This window comes from Mobula birostris, chromosome 11 (genome assembly GCF_030028105.1).
Source record: "Mobula birostris isolate sMobBir1 chromosome 11, sMobBir1.hap1, whole genome shotgun sequence".
Taxonomy (NCBI): domain Eukaryota; kingdom Metazoa; phylum Chordata; class Chondrichthyes; order Myliobatiformes; family Myliobatidae; genus Mobula; species Mobula birostris.
This window is the reverse complement of record NC_092380.1, coordinates 116,295,149-116,313,717: the sequence shown is the minus strand read 5'-3', so window position 1 is coordinate 116,313,717 and position 18,569 is coordinate 116,295,149. Positions and strand designations below refer to the sequence as shown.

The following is an 18,569-nucleotide window of genomic DNA, read 5'->3' as shown; positions in this document are numbered from 1 at the left end:
CTAGTGGGGTGGCGGGAGGATGGAGTGAGAGCAGATATGCGTGAAATGGGGGAGATGTGTTTGAGAGCAGCGTTGATGGTGGAGGAAGGTAAGCCCCTTTCTTTAAAAAAGGAGGACATCTCCCTCGTCCTAGAATGAAAAGCCTCATCCTGAGAGGAGATGTGGCAGAGACGGAGGAATTGCGAGAAGGGGATGGCATTTTTGCAAGAGACAGGGTGAGAAGAGGAATAGTCCAGATAGTTGTGAGAGTCATCAGTGGATAAGCTGTCTCCAGAGATAGAGACAGAAAGATCTAGAAAGGGGAGGGAGGTGTTGGAAACGGACCAGGTAAACTTGAGGGCAGGGTGAAAGTTGGATACAAAGTTAATGAAGTCAACGAGCTCAGCATGTGTGCAGGAAGCAGTGCCAGTGCAGTCGTCGATGAATTGAAAGACTCTTAGCTGGCTACAGAAAGCATTTACAAGCTGTGATACTTGCCAAAGGGGGTGTTACTAAGTACTGCCATGCAGGGTGCCCAAACTTTTGCTTCGGGCCCTTTTCCTATTTTGTTATTTTGAAACTGTAAAAGATGGAAATAAAAAAAGTTTTCTTGCTTAAAATATTAAAGAAATGCATCATCTTTATACCTTTTGGAAATTAGTTCCATTTTTTACTCGCTTAGCTATTCACAGTAACAGAATTTTAGACCGGGGTGCCCAAACTTTTGCATGCCACTGCATGTACTGTGATAATACAATTTTACTTCGAACTTCGGACCTTATTATTTGTTAATCTATTTGTGGTTATATCCCTTTGTGTCCTGTGTGTAGTTAAATGAACTGTGTTGTGCACCTTGGTTTGGAAGAACGTTGTTTTGTTTGGCGGGGCAGTATCTATGTGTACCTGTATACATGACAAATGGGTGACCATGGTAGCATAGCAGACAGCTTGGGGCGTTCCGGAGGCTGGAGTTCAGAGTTCAGTTCCAGCGCCATTCTATAAGGAGTCCCTGTATGTCCTTCCTGTGCACTTTGTGGGTGTTCCCTGGGTGACCAGTCCAAAGACGTATACTATAGGTTGATTAGTCATTGTAAGTTGTGCCATGATAGGGTTAAGCGGGTTGTGGGTTGCTGGGGCAGCGCGGCAGGGAGGGCCTACTCCACGCAGTAGCACTAAATCAATAAATAAACTGACATTGAACTTGACTTGTTCACGCAGATTGCTCTGGACATTGACCAGGAGACAGCTGACCAGAACAGATACTTGGATGGCATGGTGAGTAGATGGACTTCCTGGGTATTTTCACGGCACAAAATTTGTCATGGATTTATTTAGTGTTACGTACCCCGTAACTGGGTTGCCAAACCAGCAGAAATGGATCAGTCAGTTGGAGTCTGGATTACTAGAACTAAGAAAGTTTTATTAAAGAAACAAGCAACACAGTACTCTAATCAAAAGGATAATAAATGCAGCAGTTCAGCAATGATAAACACACATGTACACAGAATTAAGATAACAGGATCAATCAAGCTCTGTTGTTGTCTAGGGGTAAATGACCAGTTTCAAAGTGACGCAAAGTTCAGTTCAATTTAGTTCAGTTCAGTTCGCAGTAATCGCTGCCGTGGCGATGGACAGTGGAGGGAAGGAGAGAGAGAGCAAAACGAATGAATATTCAAGGCTTCCACACAGACCTTCGCAGTCAGCTTTCGGGCGAGTCCTTTGTGATGTCATCTGAGGTCACCGACCGTGACCCCTCCGTTTCCAGATACGATCGTTTCTCTGCGGTGAACCCAGCACCCAGGCAAGGGTGGACACACGCCAGGTTCCGGCCGATCGTGTCTTTCCACCCTAAGCGTCTATGGCTTGATCCCGCGATCAGCCGTCCAAGAACTTCCCACCGACTTGTGAGAGACGCACCGCTTCCAGGGTCTCGTTACCTCGGGTGTCGTATGTGCGTTGCCTTAGCGAACCTGTCCCTTTTTATCCCCCTGCTGGGGTATCGCCTGTCCATCACTTCAAACAGTTCAGTGTTCAAAGGGGGAGCCGATCTTGACAGCTCTCCTTCCTTCATTAACATCTCCAAATACTGCTCCATTGTTTTCCTTATCTCTCTCTCTCTCATGAAGACAGGTGGCAGACCAACTGCTGATCCCACTGGTGCCAGCCCAGGACAGCTACATCTTAATCTATGTGTATTCTTGTCACATTAGAAATAAATAGAAAAAGCATGAATTTAATAGTGCCTATCAGTGGGAAATCTTCTCAAAACATTAGTCAGGGACAGCATTAATGTCTGTTTAGTCAGGTGTTTATTGTTTAGAAAAACCCAGTGTGGATTGGCATGACAAACCATGTCTAACTAATGATGAGGCAGAGGGAACATGTCCACAGTATGTTACACTCCACCTTCATCAACCTGATTCTGTGTCAAGCTCCTGTGCAACAGTCAGTCAATTCTTTGGAAGTGTAATTATGCTAAATTTATATTTCCTCCTTTTCCATCTGTTCTTCACTTTCTACACCTACCCACTCACACACCCAGACAGGACAGTTATCACTAAGTCATCTTTCAGCCCTTGATCAATATCCTTCACTCCCTACTGTTGGAAGGTAAATGTCTCCTTCTCCCTCCACCCTCCCCCACCCGTCACCCTCCTGTCCCCCCTCTCTCCCTCACAGTGGAAATGTGAAAACTGTGTCCAGAGTGCATCACAACTCTAACTGCAGAGTATTTTTCCAATCTAGACTTGATGTATTCTGTGTTTGGTTCAGGACTCTGATTTCTTGAGTGCCACTGGCCTTCTGACGGGGAGTGTAAAGCGGTTTTCCACGATGGTGAGATCAGGACGGGACAATAAGAAGTTGCTGTGCTACATGTCTGTCGGTCTGGTCCTCCTCTTCTTCATCCTGTACTTCCTGGTCACCAGGATGCAGACCTGAGCTTGTTAAGAAGCACAATGTTATAACAAACAGATTTCCTGTGGACACAGTTGAGAAGAGTGACTGCTCCTTCCTTTATCAGGGATTTTACGTGGACATCATTCTCATGATCAGCCTGGGAATCAGGAAGGTGCACTTTATGTCTGGTGAGGGATGTGATCTTTTACCCAACAATGATTGTACTATGCCGTCCACACACACTGTTGTATCGTGCAACCAATGGACCAGTTGCAGTCTTCAGTGAGGATTGTGTTTTTACAAAGGCTGCTGTGCTTTTGAGCTCCAATCAAATCCCAGAACTATATAACAGGATAACTGAAAACTTCCATACAGGGCAAGAACAGCACTTTTATAATGATGTAGTTAGTGATCATTTAATTTAATAATAATCATTCAATTAGTTATTTCATTCTAATATTTCATATATATGTACAGATAATTTTTCTACAGAAATTCTCTGATTTAACAATTCTCTTCAACTTAATGGAATCTTTTCTGAAACTTACTGCTGCTGAGCTGCACTCAGCTGGACTTCGTTGGTGTGTGCTCTCTCTATATTTTCACTCTGAATAAATATTAATTGCCTAAACAACTGTCTATGTGAATTTTGCACATGGTTCATTTTCATTTTATCTTCCCTTTGTGCACACTGAACCTTCAAGTCCATTCTGCCAGAGTCAGGCTTATTATCAATGACGTATGTTGTGAAATTTGTGGTTTTGCAGCAGCAGTACAGTGAAATACGATAATAATATATATTGAAATAAATTAAATATATGGGGCAAAAAAAGTGAGGTACTGTTCTTGGGTTCAATGCCCATTCGGAAATCTGATGGCAGAGGGGAAGAAGCTGTTCCTGAAATGTTCAGTGTGTGTCTTTAGGCTCCTGTAGTGATGGTAGCAATGAGAAGAGTGCACGTCCTAGGTGAAGAGGGTCTTTAGTGTTGGATGCCACCTCTTTGAGGCATCAACTGTTGAAGATGTCCTTGATGATGGGAAGCCTAGTGTTCCAGATTGAGCTGGCTGAGTTTACAATCTGCTGCAGCTTTTTCTGATCCTGTGCATTGGTCCCTTCATACCAGATGGTGATGCAACCAGTTAGAAAACTCTCCACGGTACAGCTGTAGAAATTTGCCATTCAAGACCCTGGCTCATCCAATATTGGTTTCCACCAATTCCCTGAATGCCCAAGGATTTCACTCTTCCATATACTCCGCTGAGCATCATAGCCCTGGGAACTGGAGAATCCCAACACTTGCAAGTCTGTGTCGAACCCTCTCGCTGTAGACTCATAATGAGTTAGCTTTTACTGTGAGTTCAACCTAACAGCAACATAACTCTACAATGCATGGGGAATAACAATGAAAATGCTATTACCAGGAAATGAACACGTCTACGGTAAGTATGATCTGGGTAAACACAACACACAAAAGTTTGAATGGGAATATGAGGCTACCACACGTATGTACACTGATATACCCATGCAAATATACCATTCACCAGTATAAACTTAGATTAAAATTGTATTGACAGAATAATATATTTTGTAAAAAACACAATAAAGAAAAGGGCCCATTACATAATGTGCACATGATCACTGGAACTCATTGTTGTGTAGTCAGTTCGGTTTTGTTTCACTACGTTTACTCATGGTATCAAATAATTCTGCCTGAACACCCAGTATGAGTGAAACATAAATAAACACCTCATATACCGTCTAGGTAGTCTCCAGCCCCTTGGTATGAACATAGAATTCTCCAACTGCCGGTAACTCCCTTCCCCTATCCCAGTTTCACTCTGCCCCCTCCCCCAGCTGCCTAACACCTCCCTCCTGGTTCCGCCTCCTTCTACTACCCATTGTGTTTTCCCCTATTCTTTCTTCACCTTTCCTGCCTATCACCTTCCTGCCTCCCCTCCCCCACCCCTTTATCTTTCCCCTTACTGGTTTTTCACCTGGAACCTACCAGCCTTCTCCTTCCCACCCTCCCTCCAGGAACCTACCAGCCTTCTCCTTCCCACCCTCCCTCCACCTTCTTTATAGGGCCTCTGCCCCTTCCCTCTACAGTCCTGATGAAGGGTTCCAGCCCGAAACGTTGACTGATCTTTTCCACGGATGCTGCCCGACCTGCTGAGTTCCTCCAGCGTGTTGTGAGTGTTGCTTTGACCCCAGCATCTGCAGAGTATTTTGTGTTAAACATAAATAAATATCCACACAACATCCGAAGACATGGTGTTGAACTTTCTCCAAAGTCATGTGCTATCTAGCTAACTAAAAGTTATGTTTACATTCTCCATGAAACCAAAGTTTGCATGAGGATTTTCTGACGGCAGTATCTGTCCCTCCAGATGGGTTCTATGGGTGTTTCGACATGTCCTTCTGTGATGTTCGTTGTCCATTTCCAGTTTTCTTCTTTCTCCTTCGAACCCTATGCGCTCTCTTAAAAATGGCTATCCCTCCCCCGTTCCTCCTAGAATGTTCCAGGGCATCTTATTGACCAGAATGTTAGCAAGACAAATCCTATTGGCTAAGCCTAACTTAATCAACTGAATTATTATTTTAAACAGCAAAAAAAGTATTACCTGATTGTACAATGTAATTAAAGGAACACATTGCATTTTGAAAAAAATCTGCTGAAAATAAAATCCCCAACAGCATAACTGTATTCATAAAATAAAGCATGGTCATAAACCAGGGTGTAACATCTGTTTAAAGCAGTTTCTGCTCAGCTCAGTCCTAAATAGTAAGTTTTTCTTGAAGACAGTTGCCCCTGGGTGTAGACTATCCAATCAGGGGTGACTTCTCTCAATATCCATCTGATGCTATTAATCTCTCTCTCTCTCAGAACCTTATTTTTATCATTCTTCTATGACCAACTTTACTCAGTGTTCCTTCCTCACCTCATCACCCCACCATGATGCCAGAAGTCAGTGTGGCCAAATGGAAGTGAACATCTCACTGACTCTGAGGCAAGTTGAGCAATCCAATTTGTGCTCTATACTTCAAGTAAGAACAAGAGAAGTAGGAGCAGGAGGAGGCCATGCGGCCCATCGAGCCTGCTCCATCATTCAATAAGATCATGGCTGATCTGACCATGGACTCATCTCCACCTACCTGCCTTTTCCCCATAACCCTTAATTCCCCTACTTTGCAAAAACCTATCCAACCTTGTCTTAAATATATTTACTGAGGTAGCCTCCACTGCTTCACTGGGCAGAGAATTCCACAGATTCACCACTCTTGGAAAAGCAGTTCCTCCCCATCGCCATCTTAAATTTACTCCCCTGAATCTTGAGGCTAAGTCCCCTAGTTCTAGTCTCATCTACCAGTGAAAAAAATTTTCCTGCCTCTACCTTAACTATCCCTTTTATAATTTTATATGTTTCTATAAGATCTCCTCTCATTCTTCTGAATTCCAGCAAGTACAGTCCCAGGTGACTCAATCTCTCCTCGGAGTCCAGCTCCCTCATCTCTGGAATCAAGCTGGTGAACCTCCTTTGCACCGCCTCCAAAGCCAGTATATCCTTCCTAAAGTTACGATACCTGAAATGCACGCAGTACTCCAGGTGCAGCCTCACCAGTACCCTGTACAGTTGCAGCATAACCTCCATGCTCTTAAATTCAATCCCTCGAGCAATGAAGGCCAACATTCCATTTGCCTTCTTGACAGCCTGCTGCACCTGCAAACCAACCTTTTATTATTCATGCACAAGCACTCCCAGGTCCCTCTGCATAGCAGCATGCTGCATTTTTATACCATTTAAATAATAAACTGGTCTTCCATTTTCTCTTCCATAGTGGATGACCTCAATTTACCAACATCTGCCAGACCCTTGCCCACTCAGTTAACTTATCTATATCTCTTTGCAGACTCTCCATATCTTCTGTGCAGTTTCCTTTTCCACTCAATTTGGTGTCAAATTAATCTGAACTTTGTCACAATAAATCCCTGAGCACCACCTCCTTGCCTATCTTCTCATTTCAACCCCAACCATCTCTTTCACCTGCTCACATTAGAAAGAGAGATTGGGATGGCTGAATTATCATGTAGGTGGGTAATGGGTAAACTTGTGGAGGTTTATGGATGTATGAGAGCCATTTGTCAGATGGATCAAGTCTTCCCAGTGCAAATGAGTCTGGAACTAGAAGTGAGAAATCTGCAGGATAGTTTATTCTCACAGAGTGTGGTGGGTAGTTAGAATGAGCTACCTGTCAATTTGGTAGAGACTGATTCAATTACAGGGTTTAAAAGGCATTCAGATAGGTAGAAGGGCATAGACATTGTATGCGGGACAATGGGATTAGTTTAGGCATCATCGTCAGCATAAGACAGGGTGGGTCATTAGGGTCTGGTGAAATAGAGTCAAGTAAAGTAACAGCCTGGATTCAGAGTCACCATCATCATTGGCCCTTGCCTCACCACTACCCTCCCCATTGTACATCCCCATCTCCACTGTCTCGCCATCTCTACCATATACCCTCTCCCCTTCCACCCTCTCCACTGTACTTCTCCATCTCTACCATATACCTGACTCCCCTCCCTAACATATACCCTGTCCCCCTCCACCCTCCCCACTGTACATCCCCATCACCGTCCACCCATCTCTCTACCCCACCATATACCCTGTCTCCCTCTACCCTTCCCACTGTGCATCCCCCTCTCCGTACACCCGTCTCCCTACCCCACCATATACCCTCTCCCCTTCCACCCTCCCTACTGTACATCCCATCTCTACCATATACCCTCTCCCCTCCCTACTGTACATCCCCATCTCCACCGTATACACCTGTCTCCCCTTCCCAACATATACCCTCCCTTCTCCATCCTCCCTACTGTACATCCCTATCACTGTATACCCATTTCCCCACCCCACCACTCTACCCCTCCCTAACATATACCCCTGTCTCACTCCCCACTGCATATACTCTGTCCCTCCACCCTCCTTACTGTACATCCCCATCACCACCACATTACCCGCCTCCCCTCCCCAACATATACAGTGCCTATGAAAAGTATTCATTCCCTCTTGGAAGTTTTCATGGTTTATTGTTTTACAACACTGAATCTCAGTGGATTTAATTTGGCTTTTTTGACATTGATCAACAGAAAAATATTCTTTCATGTCAAAGTGAAAACAGATCTCTACAAAGTGATCTAAATTAATTACAAATATAAAATACAAACTCATTGATTGCACAAGTATTTCCCCCCCTCCCTTTAATATGACACACCAGATCATCACTAGTGCAGCCAATTGGTTTCAAAAGTTACATAATTAGTTTTTGGAGACCTGTGTGCAGTCAAGGTGTTTCAAATGATTGTTGCAAAAGTACACCTGTATCTGGAAGGTCCAACTTCTGGTAAATAAGAACATAAGAAATAGGAGCAGGAGTAGGCCATCTGGCCCATCGAGCCTGCCCCGCCATTCAATAAGATCATGGCTAATCTGACCATGGACTCCACCTACCTGCCTTTTCCCCATAGCCCTGAATTCCCCTACTATGCAAAAATCTATCCAACCTTGTTTTAAATGACAAATGACTTGGTGAGTCAGTATCATGGCAAAACTACACCATGAAGGTATAAAAGAACACTCCAAGCAACTCTGTGAAAAAGTTATTGAAAAGCAGAAGTCAGGAGATGAATACAAGAACGAGAACATTTTCCAGTCACTGAATATTTTGGAGTACAGTTAAGTCGATCATCAAGGAATGGAAAGAATATGGCACAGCTGTAAACCTGCCCAGAGCAGGCCGTCCTCAAAAACAGAGTGACTGTGCAAGAAGGGGACTGGTGAGGGAGGCCACCAAGAGACCTATGACAACTCTGGAGGAGTTACAAGCTTCAGAGGCTAAGATGGGAGAGACTGACAATACAACAACTGTTGCCCGGGTGTTTCACCAGTCACAGCTTTATGGGAGAGTGGCAAAGAGAAAGCCACTGTTGAAAACTACTCACGTGAATTTTGGCTGGAGTTTGTCAGAAGGCATGTGGGAGATTCTGAAATTAGCTGGAAGAAGGTTCTATGGTCTGATGAAACCAAAATTGAGCTTTTTGACCACCCAGGCCTGTACCAGAAAACCAAGTATGATTTGCAGAGGGCTATTTCAAGGGCGAAGAGACAATTTCGAATGAGGTTGGAGGTGACATCGGATGCATGACAACTCTGGCAGGGTCTGCAAGACATTACTTCCTACAAAGCAAAACCCAATAGTGTGAATGGCAGCGATGCTTCACTACCAGATAAATTCAATGCCTTCTATGCACACTTTGAACGGGAGAACACAACTACAGCTGTGAAGATCCCTGCTGCATCTGATGACTCTGTGATCTCTGTCTCAGAGGCTGATGTTAGACTGTCTGTAAAGAAAGGGAACACTTGCAAGGCGGATGGTCCCGATGGAATACCTGGCAAGGCTCTGAAAACCTGTGCCAACCAACTAGCAGAAGTATTCAAGGACATTTTCAACCTCTCACTGCTATGGGCTGATGTTCCCACTTGCTTCAAAAAGGCAACAATTATACCAGTGCCTAAGAAGAATAATGTGGGCTGCCTTAATGACCATCGCCCGGTAGCACATCGACAGTGATGAAATGCTTTGAGAGGTTGGCCATGACTAGACTGAACTCCTGCCTCAGCAAGGACCTGGACCCACTGTGATTTGCCTATTGCTACAATAGGTCAAAGGCAGACGCAATCTTAATGGCTCTCCATATGACTTTAGACCACCTGGACAACACAAATACCTACGTCAGGATGCTGTGATTCAACTATAGCTCAGCAGTTAATACCATCATTCCCACAATCCTGATTGAGAAGTTACAGAACCTGGGCCTCTGTACTTCCCTCTCCAATTGGATCCTCGACTTCCTAACCGGAAGACCACAATCAGTGCAGACTGGTGATAACATCTCCTACTCACTGACAATCAACACTGGCACACCTCAGGGATGTGTGCTTAGCCCACTGCTCTACTCTCTATATATACATGACTGTGGCTAGGCATAGCACAAATCCATCTATAAATTTGCTGACGATACAATCATTGTTGGTGGAATCTCAGATGGTGACGAGCGGGCATACAGGAGTGAGATATGCTAACTAGTGGAGTGGTGTCACAGCAACTGGCACTCAACAAAAGAGCTGATTGTGGACATCAGGAAGAGTAAGACGAAAGAACACATACCAATCCTCATAGAGTTATCAGAAGTGGAGAGTGTGAGCAGCTTCAAGTTCCTGGGTGTCAATATCTCTGAGGATCTAACCTAGTCCCAACATATCAATGTAGTTATAAAGAAGGCAAGACAGTGGCTATACTTTATTAGGAGTTTGAAGAGATTTGGCATGTCAACAGATACACTCAAAAACTTCTGTAGTTGTACCATGGAGAGCATTCTGACAGGCTGCATCACTGTCTGGTATGGAGGGGCTACTGCACAGGACCGAAAGAAGCTGCAGAGGGTTGTAAATCTAGTCAGCTCCATCTTGGGTACTGGCCTACGAAGTACCCAGGATATCTTCAAGGAGTGGTGTCTCAGAAAGGCAGCATCCATTATTGAGCACCCAGGGCATGTTCTTTTCTCACTGTTACCATCAGGTAGAAGGTACAGAAGCCTGAAGGCACACACTCAGCGATTCAGGAACAGCTTCTTCCCCTCTGCCATCTGATTCCTAAATGAACATTGAATCTTTGGACACTACCTCACATTTTTCAATATACAGTATTTCTGTTTTTCGATAATATTCCTGAGAATATAAGTGGCGTTTGATGTTCCCTTGCCTTCGACAAAGCCGCACTGTTCTTCACTGATCTCTGGTTTAATTTTGTTTCTTATTCGAGCATGATGATTCTAAGTAGAATTTTTGTGAGGTGGCTCATTAAACTAATTGTTCTGTGTTGTCCACACTCTGTTGCACCTGGTTTCTTTGGCAGTGTAATAAATACTATCTTTAAAAGATCTTCTGGTACTTTGCCACTGTTGTATATTCTATTCAATAAGATTGCTAATTTCTCTACACCAAAATCTTCTAGCGCTTCATACAGTTCAACTGGAATGTTATCTGGTCCTGATGATTTCTCCTTTCATATTTTCTTCATAGCATGTTCCACTTCTTCTTTCAGTATTGCTGGGCCCTCGTTCTTGCCAATATCAAAGTTGTCCTCTCGGTCTTTGTCGTCGTATAGGTCTTTGATTAATTCTGACCATCTTTGCATTATTTTTCCTTTTTCCATAATTGTAGAGCCGTCTTTTGCTTTTGCCTTTTGTCAAAGGCAAGGAAACATGAAACACCACTTATATTCTCAGGAATATTATCGAAAGATCAATGAAGTACAAGAAGACCTATACTTCTGTTTCATTGACTACACAAAAGCCTTTGACACAGTGAAACACCAAGTCATCATGAAAATGCTTAAAGATATCAATATTGACGGAAAAGATAGAAGAATAATCAGGAATCTCTACTGGCAACAAAGTGCAGCCATATGGATAGACGAGATTAGTGAATATCAGCCAATAAAGTGAGGAGTCAGACAGGATTGTGTTCTATCACCAGACCTATTCTCCCTGTACAGTGAAAACATCATGAGAACCATACAAGACCCACCTGGAATAAGTATAGGAGGATACAATATCAACAACCCCCGCTATGCGGATGATACAGTACTGATAGCAAACAGTGAAGTAAATTTACAGAAACTAGTATCTACCATCAACACAGAGAGTGAAAGACTTGGCCTAACCGTAAACAAAAAGAAAACTGAAGTAATGGTAGTATCAAAGAAACCTGATATCCCAAACTGTAGGATCGTATTGGGAAATGAAATCCTGAAACAAGTTCACAACTTCAAGTACCTTGGATCATGGGTAATATCTGATGGTAAATGCGAAACAAACATAAAAGCAAGAATAGCAGTGGCAAGAACAGCATTCACAGAAATGAGAACCATCCTAACGAACAAGAGAATAGCAATTGACATCTGCCTTAGAACTCACAGCTGCTACATTCTTCCTATATTGATGTACGGCTGCGAGTCATGGACCATCACAAATGCAATGGGAAAAAGAATCAATGCAGCAGAGAGGTGGTTCCTCAGAAGACTGCTATGCAAATCATATATGGACAGGATAACCAATGAAGAAGTTCTACAGAGAACGAAAACAAAATGTACAGTTCTTAAAAAAATCAGAAAATAGCAATCAAAATTCTTTGGACACATCATGTGAAGAGAGGCATTAGAACATTTAGTTACAACTGGAAAGCTGGAAGGAAAAAGAAGCAGAGGGAGACAGATTTTAAAAAATCTGTTCAATCTACGTAATTGATTTATTTGTTTATTTATTACTACTTTAAATTTTATTTATTATTTTTCTCTCTGCTAGATTATGTATTGCATTGAACTGCTTCTGCTATGTTAACAAATTTCACGTCACATGCCGGTGATAATAAACCTGATTCTGATTTAGACTAAATGCTATATTTGTGTAAGCCAAACACAGCACATCATCAAAAACACACCATCCCGACCATGAAGTATGGTGGTGGCTGCATCATGCTGTGCGTAGCAGGTCCTGGAAGGCTTGTGAAGGTAGAGGGTAAAATGAATGCAGCAAAGTACAGGGAAATCCTGGAGGAAAACCTGATGCAGTCTGCCAGAGAACTGCGACTTGGGAGAAGATTTGTTTTCCAGCAAGACAGTGACCCCAAGCATAAAGCCAAAGCCACACAGGAATGACTTAAAATCAACAAAGTTAACATCTTGGAGTGGCCAAATCAGAGTCCAGACCTCAATCCAATTGAAAATTTGTGGCTGGACTTGAAAAGGGCTGCTCACTTGTGATCCCTGTGCAATCTGACAGAGCTTGAGAAGCATAAAGAAAAATGGGGAAAAATTGCAGTGTCCAGATGTGCAAAGCTGACAGAGACCTATCCACACAGACTCAAGGCTGTAATTGCTGCCCAGGGTGCATCTACTAAATACTGACTTGAAGGGGGTGAATACTTATACAATCAATTTTCTTATGTTTTATATTTATAATTAATCTTGATCACTTTGTAGAGATCTGTTTTCACTTTAACAGGAGGCTTTTTCTGTCGATCAGTGTCAAAAAAGCCAAATTAAATCCACTGTGATTCAATGTTGTAAAACAATAAAACATGAAAACTTCAAAGGGTTTTAAATACTTTTAATAGGTACTGTACCCCATCTCCCCTCCCCAATATATACCCTATCCCCATCTCCACCCTCCCCCTCCGCTCTCCCCACTATATATCCCCATCACTGTATACCCATCTCCCTTCCCAACATATACCCGATTCCCATCCCCAGCACGTACACTCTCCCCCTCCACCCTCCCTATTGTACATCCCCATCTCCACCGTATACCCTTCACCCCTCCACGTTGTATACCCCCATCTCCCCTCAACATATAACCCTATTTCCCCTCCCCACCATATATCACCACCTCCCCTCCCCAACATGTGGCAGGTGGTAACAGTGGGCTCCCTCATCTCTGCCCTTCAACACAGGTGCCCCTCAGGACTGTGTCCTAAGCCCCCTCCTTTATTCTCTGTATACCCATGACTGTGTTGCCACCCACAGCTCCAATCTGCTAATTAAGTTTGCTGATGATACTACATTGATTGGTCTTTTCTCAAATAATAAGACAGGCTACAGAGAAAAGTCATCACCTTGACACAATGGAGTCAAGAAAACAACCTCTCCCTCAATGTCACAAAAACTAAGGAGTTGGTTGTGGACTACAGGAGGAATGGAGACAGGCTGACCCCTATATACATCAATGGATCTGGGGTTGAGAGGGTGAACAGCTTTAAGTTCCTCGGCAAACACATCACCAAGGATCTCACGTAGTCTGTACACACCAGCTGTGTGGTGAAAAAGGCACAACAGCACCTCTTTCACCTCAGACGGTTGAAGACATTTGGTATGGGCCCCCAAATCCTAAGAACTTTCTACAGGGGCACAATTGAGAGCATCCTGACTGGCTGCATCACTGCCTGGTATGGGAACTGTACTTCCCTCAATCACAGGACTCTGCAGAGAGTGGTGTGGACAGCCCAGCGCATCTGTAGATGTGAACTTCCCATGATTCAGGACATTTACAAGAGAGGTGTGTAAAAAGGGCCTGAAGGCTCACTGGGGACCCAAGTCACCCCGACCACAAACTGTTCCAGTTGCTACCATCCGGGAAACAGTACCGCAGCATAAAAAGCCAGGACCAACAGGCTCCAGGACAGCTTCTTCCACCAGGCCATCAGACTGATTAATTCATGCTGATACAATTGTATTTCTTTGCTATATTGACTATATTTGCTATATTTAATACAAATTAATATAAATTACACATTTAGACAGAGAAGTAACATGAAGATTTTTACTTATGTATGTGAAGGATGTAAGAAATAAAGTCAATTCAATCCCCATCTCCCCTCCCCAGCATATACCCTCTCCTCCTCCACCCTCCCTACTGTACATCCCCTCCCCAATGTATACCCTCTCCCCACTGTGCATCCCCATCACTGTATACCCTCTCCCCTCCTCCCATCACTGTATACCCTCTCCCTGCCTCCCTCCCCATCACTGTATACCCCTCTCCCCTCCTCCCTCCCCATCACTGTATACCCTCTCCCCTCCTCCCTCCCCATCACTGTATACCCTCTCCTCTCCTCCCTCCCCATCACTGTATACCCTCTCCCCTCCGAACTCCCCACTGTGCATCCCCATCACCACCCTGTCTCCCCTCTCCCATGTATACCCCTTCTCCCTTCACCTGCCCTTCTGTGCATCCTTATCGCCACCATACACCGTCTCCTCTTCCTGCCCATGTAGCCCCATTCCCCGTCTCCTCCCCACCCACAGTTCTGATGATGGTTTGACCCTAACTGGTGACAGTTTCCTTCCCTCACAGATGCTGCTCAACCGCTAGGTTCCTCTGGGAGATTGTATGTCATGAAATGTTTTTGTTTTGCAGTCGCAGGATAGTGCAAAGGCACAATTCCAATCTCACACCAATCACTCCTCTGAATTCACCCGCTTTACCGCTGAGGTTGAGTTGCAATCTTTTAAATCCTTCACACCCACTTGGTAATTAATAAACAAGGGAATAAGATGGAAGATGGTTTAATGAACAGTTTGAGAAATTGCACTGACAATGTTCCCGCATAACTAATTGTTGAATTCCCAGTAACAGTGTTACTGGTGTGTGATCTACAACGGCAGGTTACCTGTGAACTTGAAGTTTACCAGAGTGCTGGAGGCAATAGATGATAATTGTCAGGTACAGTTCAATATACCCTAGAGCTGACTGTGCTTGATAGCCTTTCCAATTCCACAGAATGTGCAGACTCTGGAGACAGATGTCGAGAAATGGTGCCTGGAGATGAACATTAGCGTATGCAAAATTTGGACCCTGAGGAACCAATACCAGGTGATAGACCTGGGAACAGTCATGGGGGAAAAGAAGATACAGACACTGAGGAACAGGAGGTGTAGAGCCTCAGAAAAAAAACCCTGCTTAGTGCATTGTGGGGAAAGGAGGGAGAAGACCCTGGGGAATGGACGTTGCAGATCCTGGGGAATGTACCCTGAAGAATGGAAGGTAGAAACCCTGAAAAACTGACCATGTGGAATGGAAGGTAGAACCCCTGAAGAACTGACCATGGGGAATGGAAGGTGCAGACCCTGAGGAACTGACCATGGGGAATGGAAGGTAGAAACCCTGAAAAACTGACCATGTGGAATGGAAGGTAGAACCCCTGAGGAACTGACCATGGGAAATGGAAGGTGCAGACCCTGAGGAACTGACTATGGGGAATGGAAGGTAGAAACCCTGAGGAACTGACCATGGGAAATGGAAGGTGCAGACCCTGAGGAACTGACCATGTGGAATGGAAGGTAGAAACCCTGAAGAACTAACCATGGGGAATGGAAAGTGTAGACCCTGAGGAACTGACCATGGGGAATGGAGGGTGCAGACCCTGAGGAACTGACCATGGGGAATGGAAGATGTAGACCCTGAGGAACTGACCATGGGGAATAGAAGGTGCAGACCCTGAGGAACTGACCATGTGGAATGGAAGGTGCAGACCCTGAGGAACTGACCATGGGGAATGGAAGGTGCAGACCCTGAGGGACTGACTATGGGGAATGGAAGGTAGAAACCCTGAAAAACTGACCATGGGGAATGGAAGGTAGAAACCCTGAGGAACTGACCATGGGTAATGGAAGGTAGAAACCCTGAAGAACTAACCATGGGGAATGGAAGGTGCAGACCCTGAGGAACTGACCATGGGGAATGGAAGGTAGAAACCCTGAGGAACTGACCATGGGGAACGGAAGGTAGAAAACCTGAGGAACTGACCATGGGGAATGGAGGGTGCAGACCCTGAGGAACTGACCATGGGGAATGGAAGGTAGAACCCCTGAGGAACTGACCATGGAGAATGGAAGGTAGAACCCCTGAGGAACTGACCATGGGGAATGGAAGGTAGAACCCCTGAGGAACTGACCATGGGGAATGGAAGGTAGAAACCCTGAGGAACTGACCATGGGGAATGGAAGGTAGAAACACTGAGGAACTGACCATGGGAATGGAAGGTAGAAACCCTGAAGAACTGACCATGGGGAATGGAAGGTGCAGACCCTGAGGAACTGACCATGGGGAATGGAAGGTAGAAACCCTGAGGAACTGACCATGGGGAACGGAAGGTAGAAAACCTGAGGAACTGACCATGGGGAATGGAGGGTGCAGACTCTGAGGAACTGACCATGGGGAATGGAAGGTAGAACCCCTGAGGAACTGACCATGGAGAATGGAAGGTAGAACCCCTGAGGAAGTGACCATGGGGAATGGAAGGTAGAAACCCTGAGGAACTGACCATGGGAATGGAGGGTGCAGACCTTGAGGAACTGACCATGGGGAATGGAAGGTGCAGACCCTGAGGAACTGACCATGGGGAATGGAAGGTGCAGACCCTGAGGAACTGACCATGGGGAATGGAGGGTGCAGACCCTGAGGAACTGACCATGGGGAATGGAAGGTGCAGACCCTGAGGAACTGACCATGGGGAATGGAAGGTGCAGACCCTGAGGAACTGACCATGGGGAATGGAAGGTAGAAACCCTGAAGAACTGACCATGGAGAATGGAAGGTAGAACCCCTGAGGAACTGACCATGGGGAATGGAAGGTAGAACCCCTGAGGAACTGACCATGGGGAATGGAAGGTTGAAACCCTGAGGAACTGACCATGGGGAATGGAAGGTAGAACCCCTGAGGAACTGACCATGAGAAATGGAAGGTGCAGACCCTGAGGAACTGACCATGGGGAATGGAAGGTAGAAACGCTGAGGAACTGACCATGGGGAATGGAAGGTGCAGACCCTGAGGAACTGACCATGGGGAATGGAAGGTAGAAACCCTGAGGAACTGTCCATGGGAAATGGAAGGTGCAGACCCTGAGGAATTGACCATGGGGAATGGAAGGTGCAGACCCTGAGGAACAGACCATGGGGAATGGAAGGTAGAACCCCTGAGGAACTGACCATGGAGAATGGAAGGTACAGACCCTGAGGAACTGACCATGGGGAATGGAAGGTAGAAACCCTGAAGAACTGACCATGGAGAATGGAAGGTACAGACCCTGAGGATCTGACCATGGGGAATGGAAGGTAGAAACCCTGAAGAACTGACCATGGGGAATGGAAGGTGCAGACCCTGAGGAACTGACCATGGGGAATGGAAGGTGCAGACCCTGAGGAACTGACCATGGGGAATGGAAGGTGCAGACCCTGAGGAACTGACCATGGGGAATGGAAGGTAGAACCCCTGAGGAACTGACCATGGGGAATGGAAGGTAGAAACCCTGAGGAACTGACCATGGGGAATGGTGGGTGCAGACCCTGAGGTTCTGACCATGGGGAATGGAAGGTAGCAACCCTGAGGAACTGACCATGGGGAATGGAAGGTAGAAACCCTGAGGAACTGACCATGGGGAATGGAAGGTGCAGACCCTGAGGAACTGACCATGGGGAATGGAAGGTAGAACCCCTGAGGAACTGACCATGGGGGATAGAAGGTAGAAACGCTGAGGAACTGACAATGTGGAATGGAGGGTGCAGACCCTGAGGAACTGACCATGGGTAATGGAAGGTGCAGACCCTGAGGAACTGACGATGGGGAATGGAAGGTAGAAACCCTGAGGAACTGACCATGGGGAATGGAAGGTAGAAACCCTGAGGAACTGACCATGGGAATGGAGTGTGCAGACCCTGAGGAACTGACCATGGGGAATGGAAGGTGCTGACCCTGAGGAACTGACAATGGGGAATGGAAGGTGTAGACCCCGAGGAACTGACCATGGGGAATGGAAGGTGCAGACCCTGAGGAACTGACCATGGGGAATGGAAGGTAGAAACCCTGAAGAACTGACCATGGGGAATGGAAAGTGCAGACCCTGAGGAACTGACCATGGGGAATGGAAGGTGCAGACCCTGAGGAACTGACCATGGGGAATGGAAGGTGCAGACCCTGAGGAACTGACCATGGGGAATGGAAGGTAGAAACCCTGAGGAACTGACCATGGAGAATGGAAGGTAGAACCCCTGAGGAACTGACCATGGGGAATGGAA

The 18,569-nt window shown here is 45.4% G+C and overlaps 1 protein-coding gene across 2 annotated transcripts in view; it reads left to right on the top strand.

Moving 5' to 3' along the window:
* Positions 1 to 3,770, top strand: part of bet1l (Bet1 golgi vesicular membrane trafficking protein-like) — a 32,491-nt gene extending 28,721 nt beyond the window's left edge. The window contains exons 3-4 of one of the 2 annotated variants that reach the window (XM_072272931.1): positions 1,198 to 1,254; positions 2,752 to 3,770. In XM_072272931.1, coding sequence (XP_072129032.1) covers positions 1,198 to 1,254; positions 2,752 to 2,919 — 225 coding nt within the window. In that variant the 3' untranslated portion in view covers positions 2,920 to 3,770. The remainder of the gene's footprint in view (positions 1 to 1,197; positions 1,255 to 2,751) is intronic. The other variant, XM_072272930.1, reaches the window with a different exon arrangement.
* The last annotated feature ends 14,799 nt before the right edge of the window (positions 3,771 to 18,569 follow it).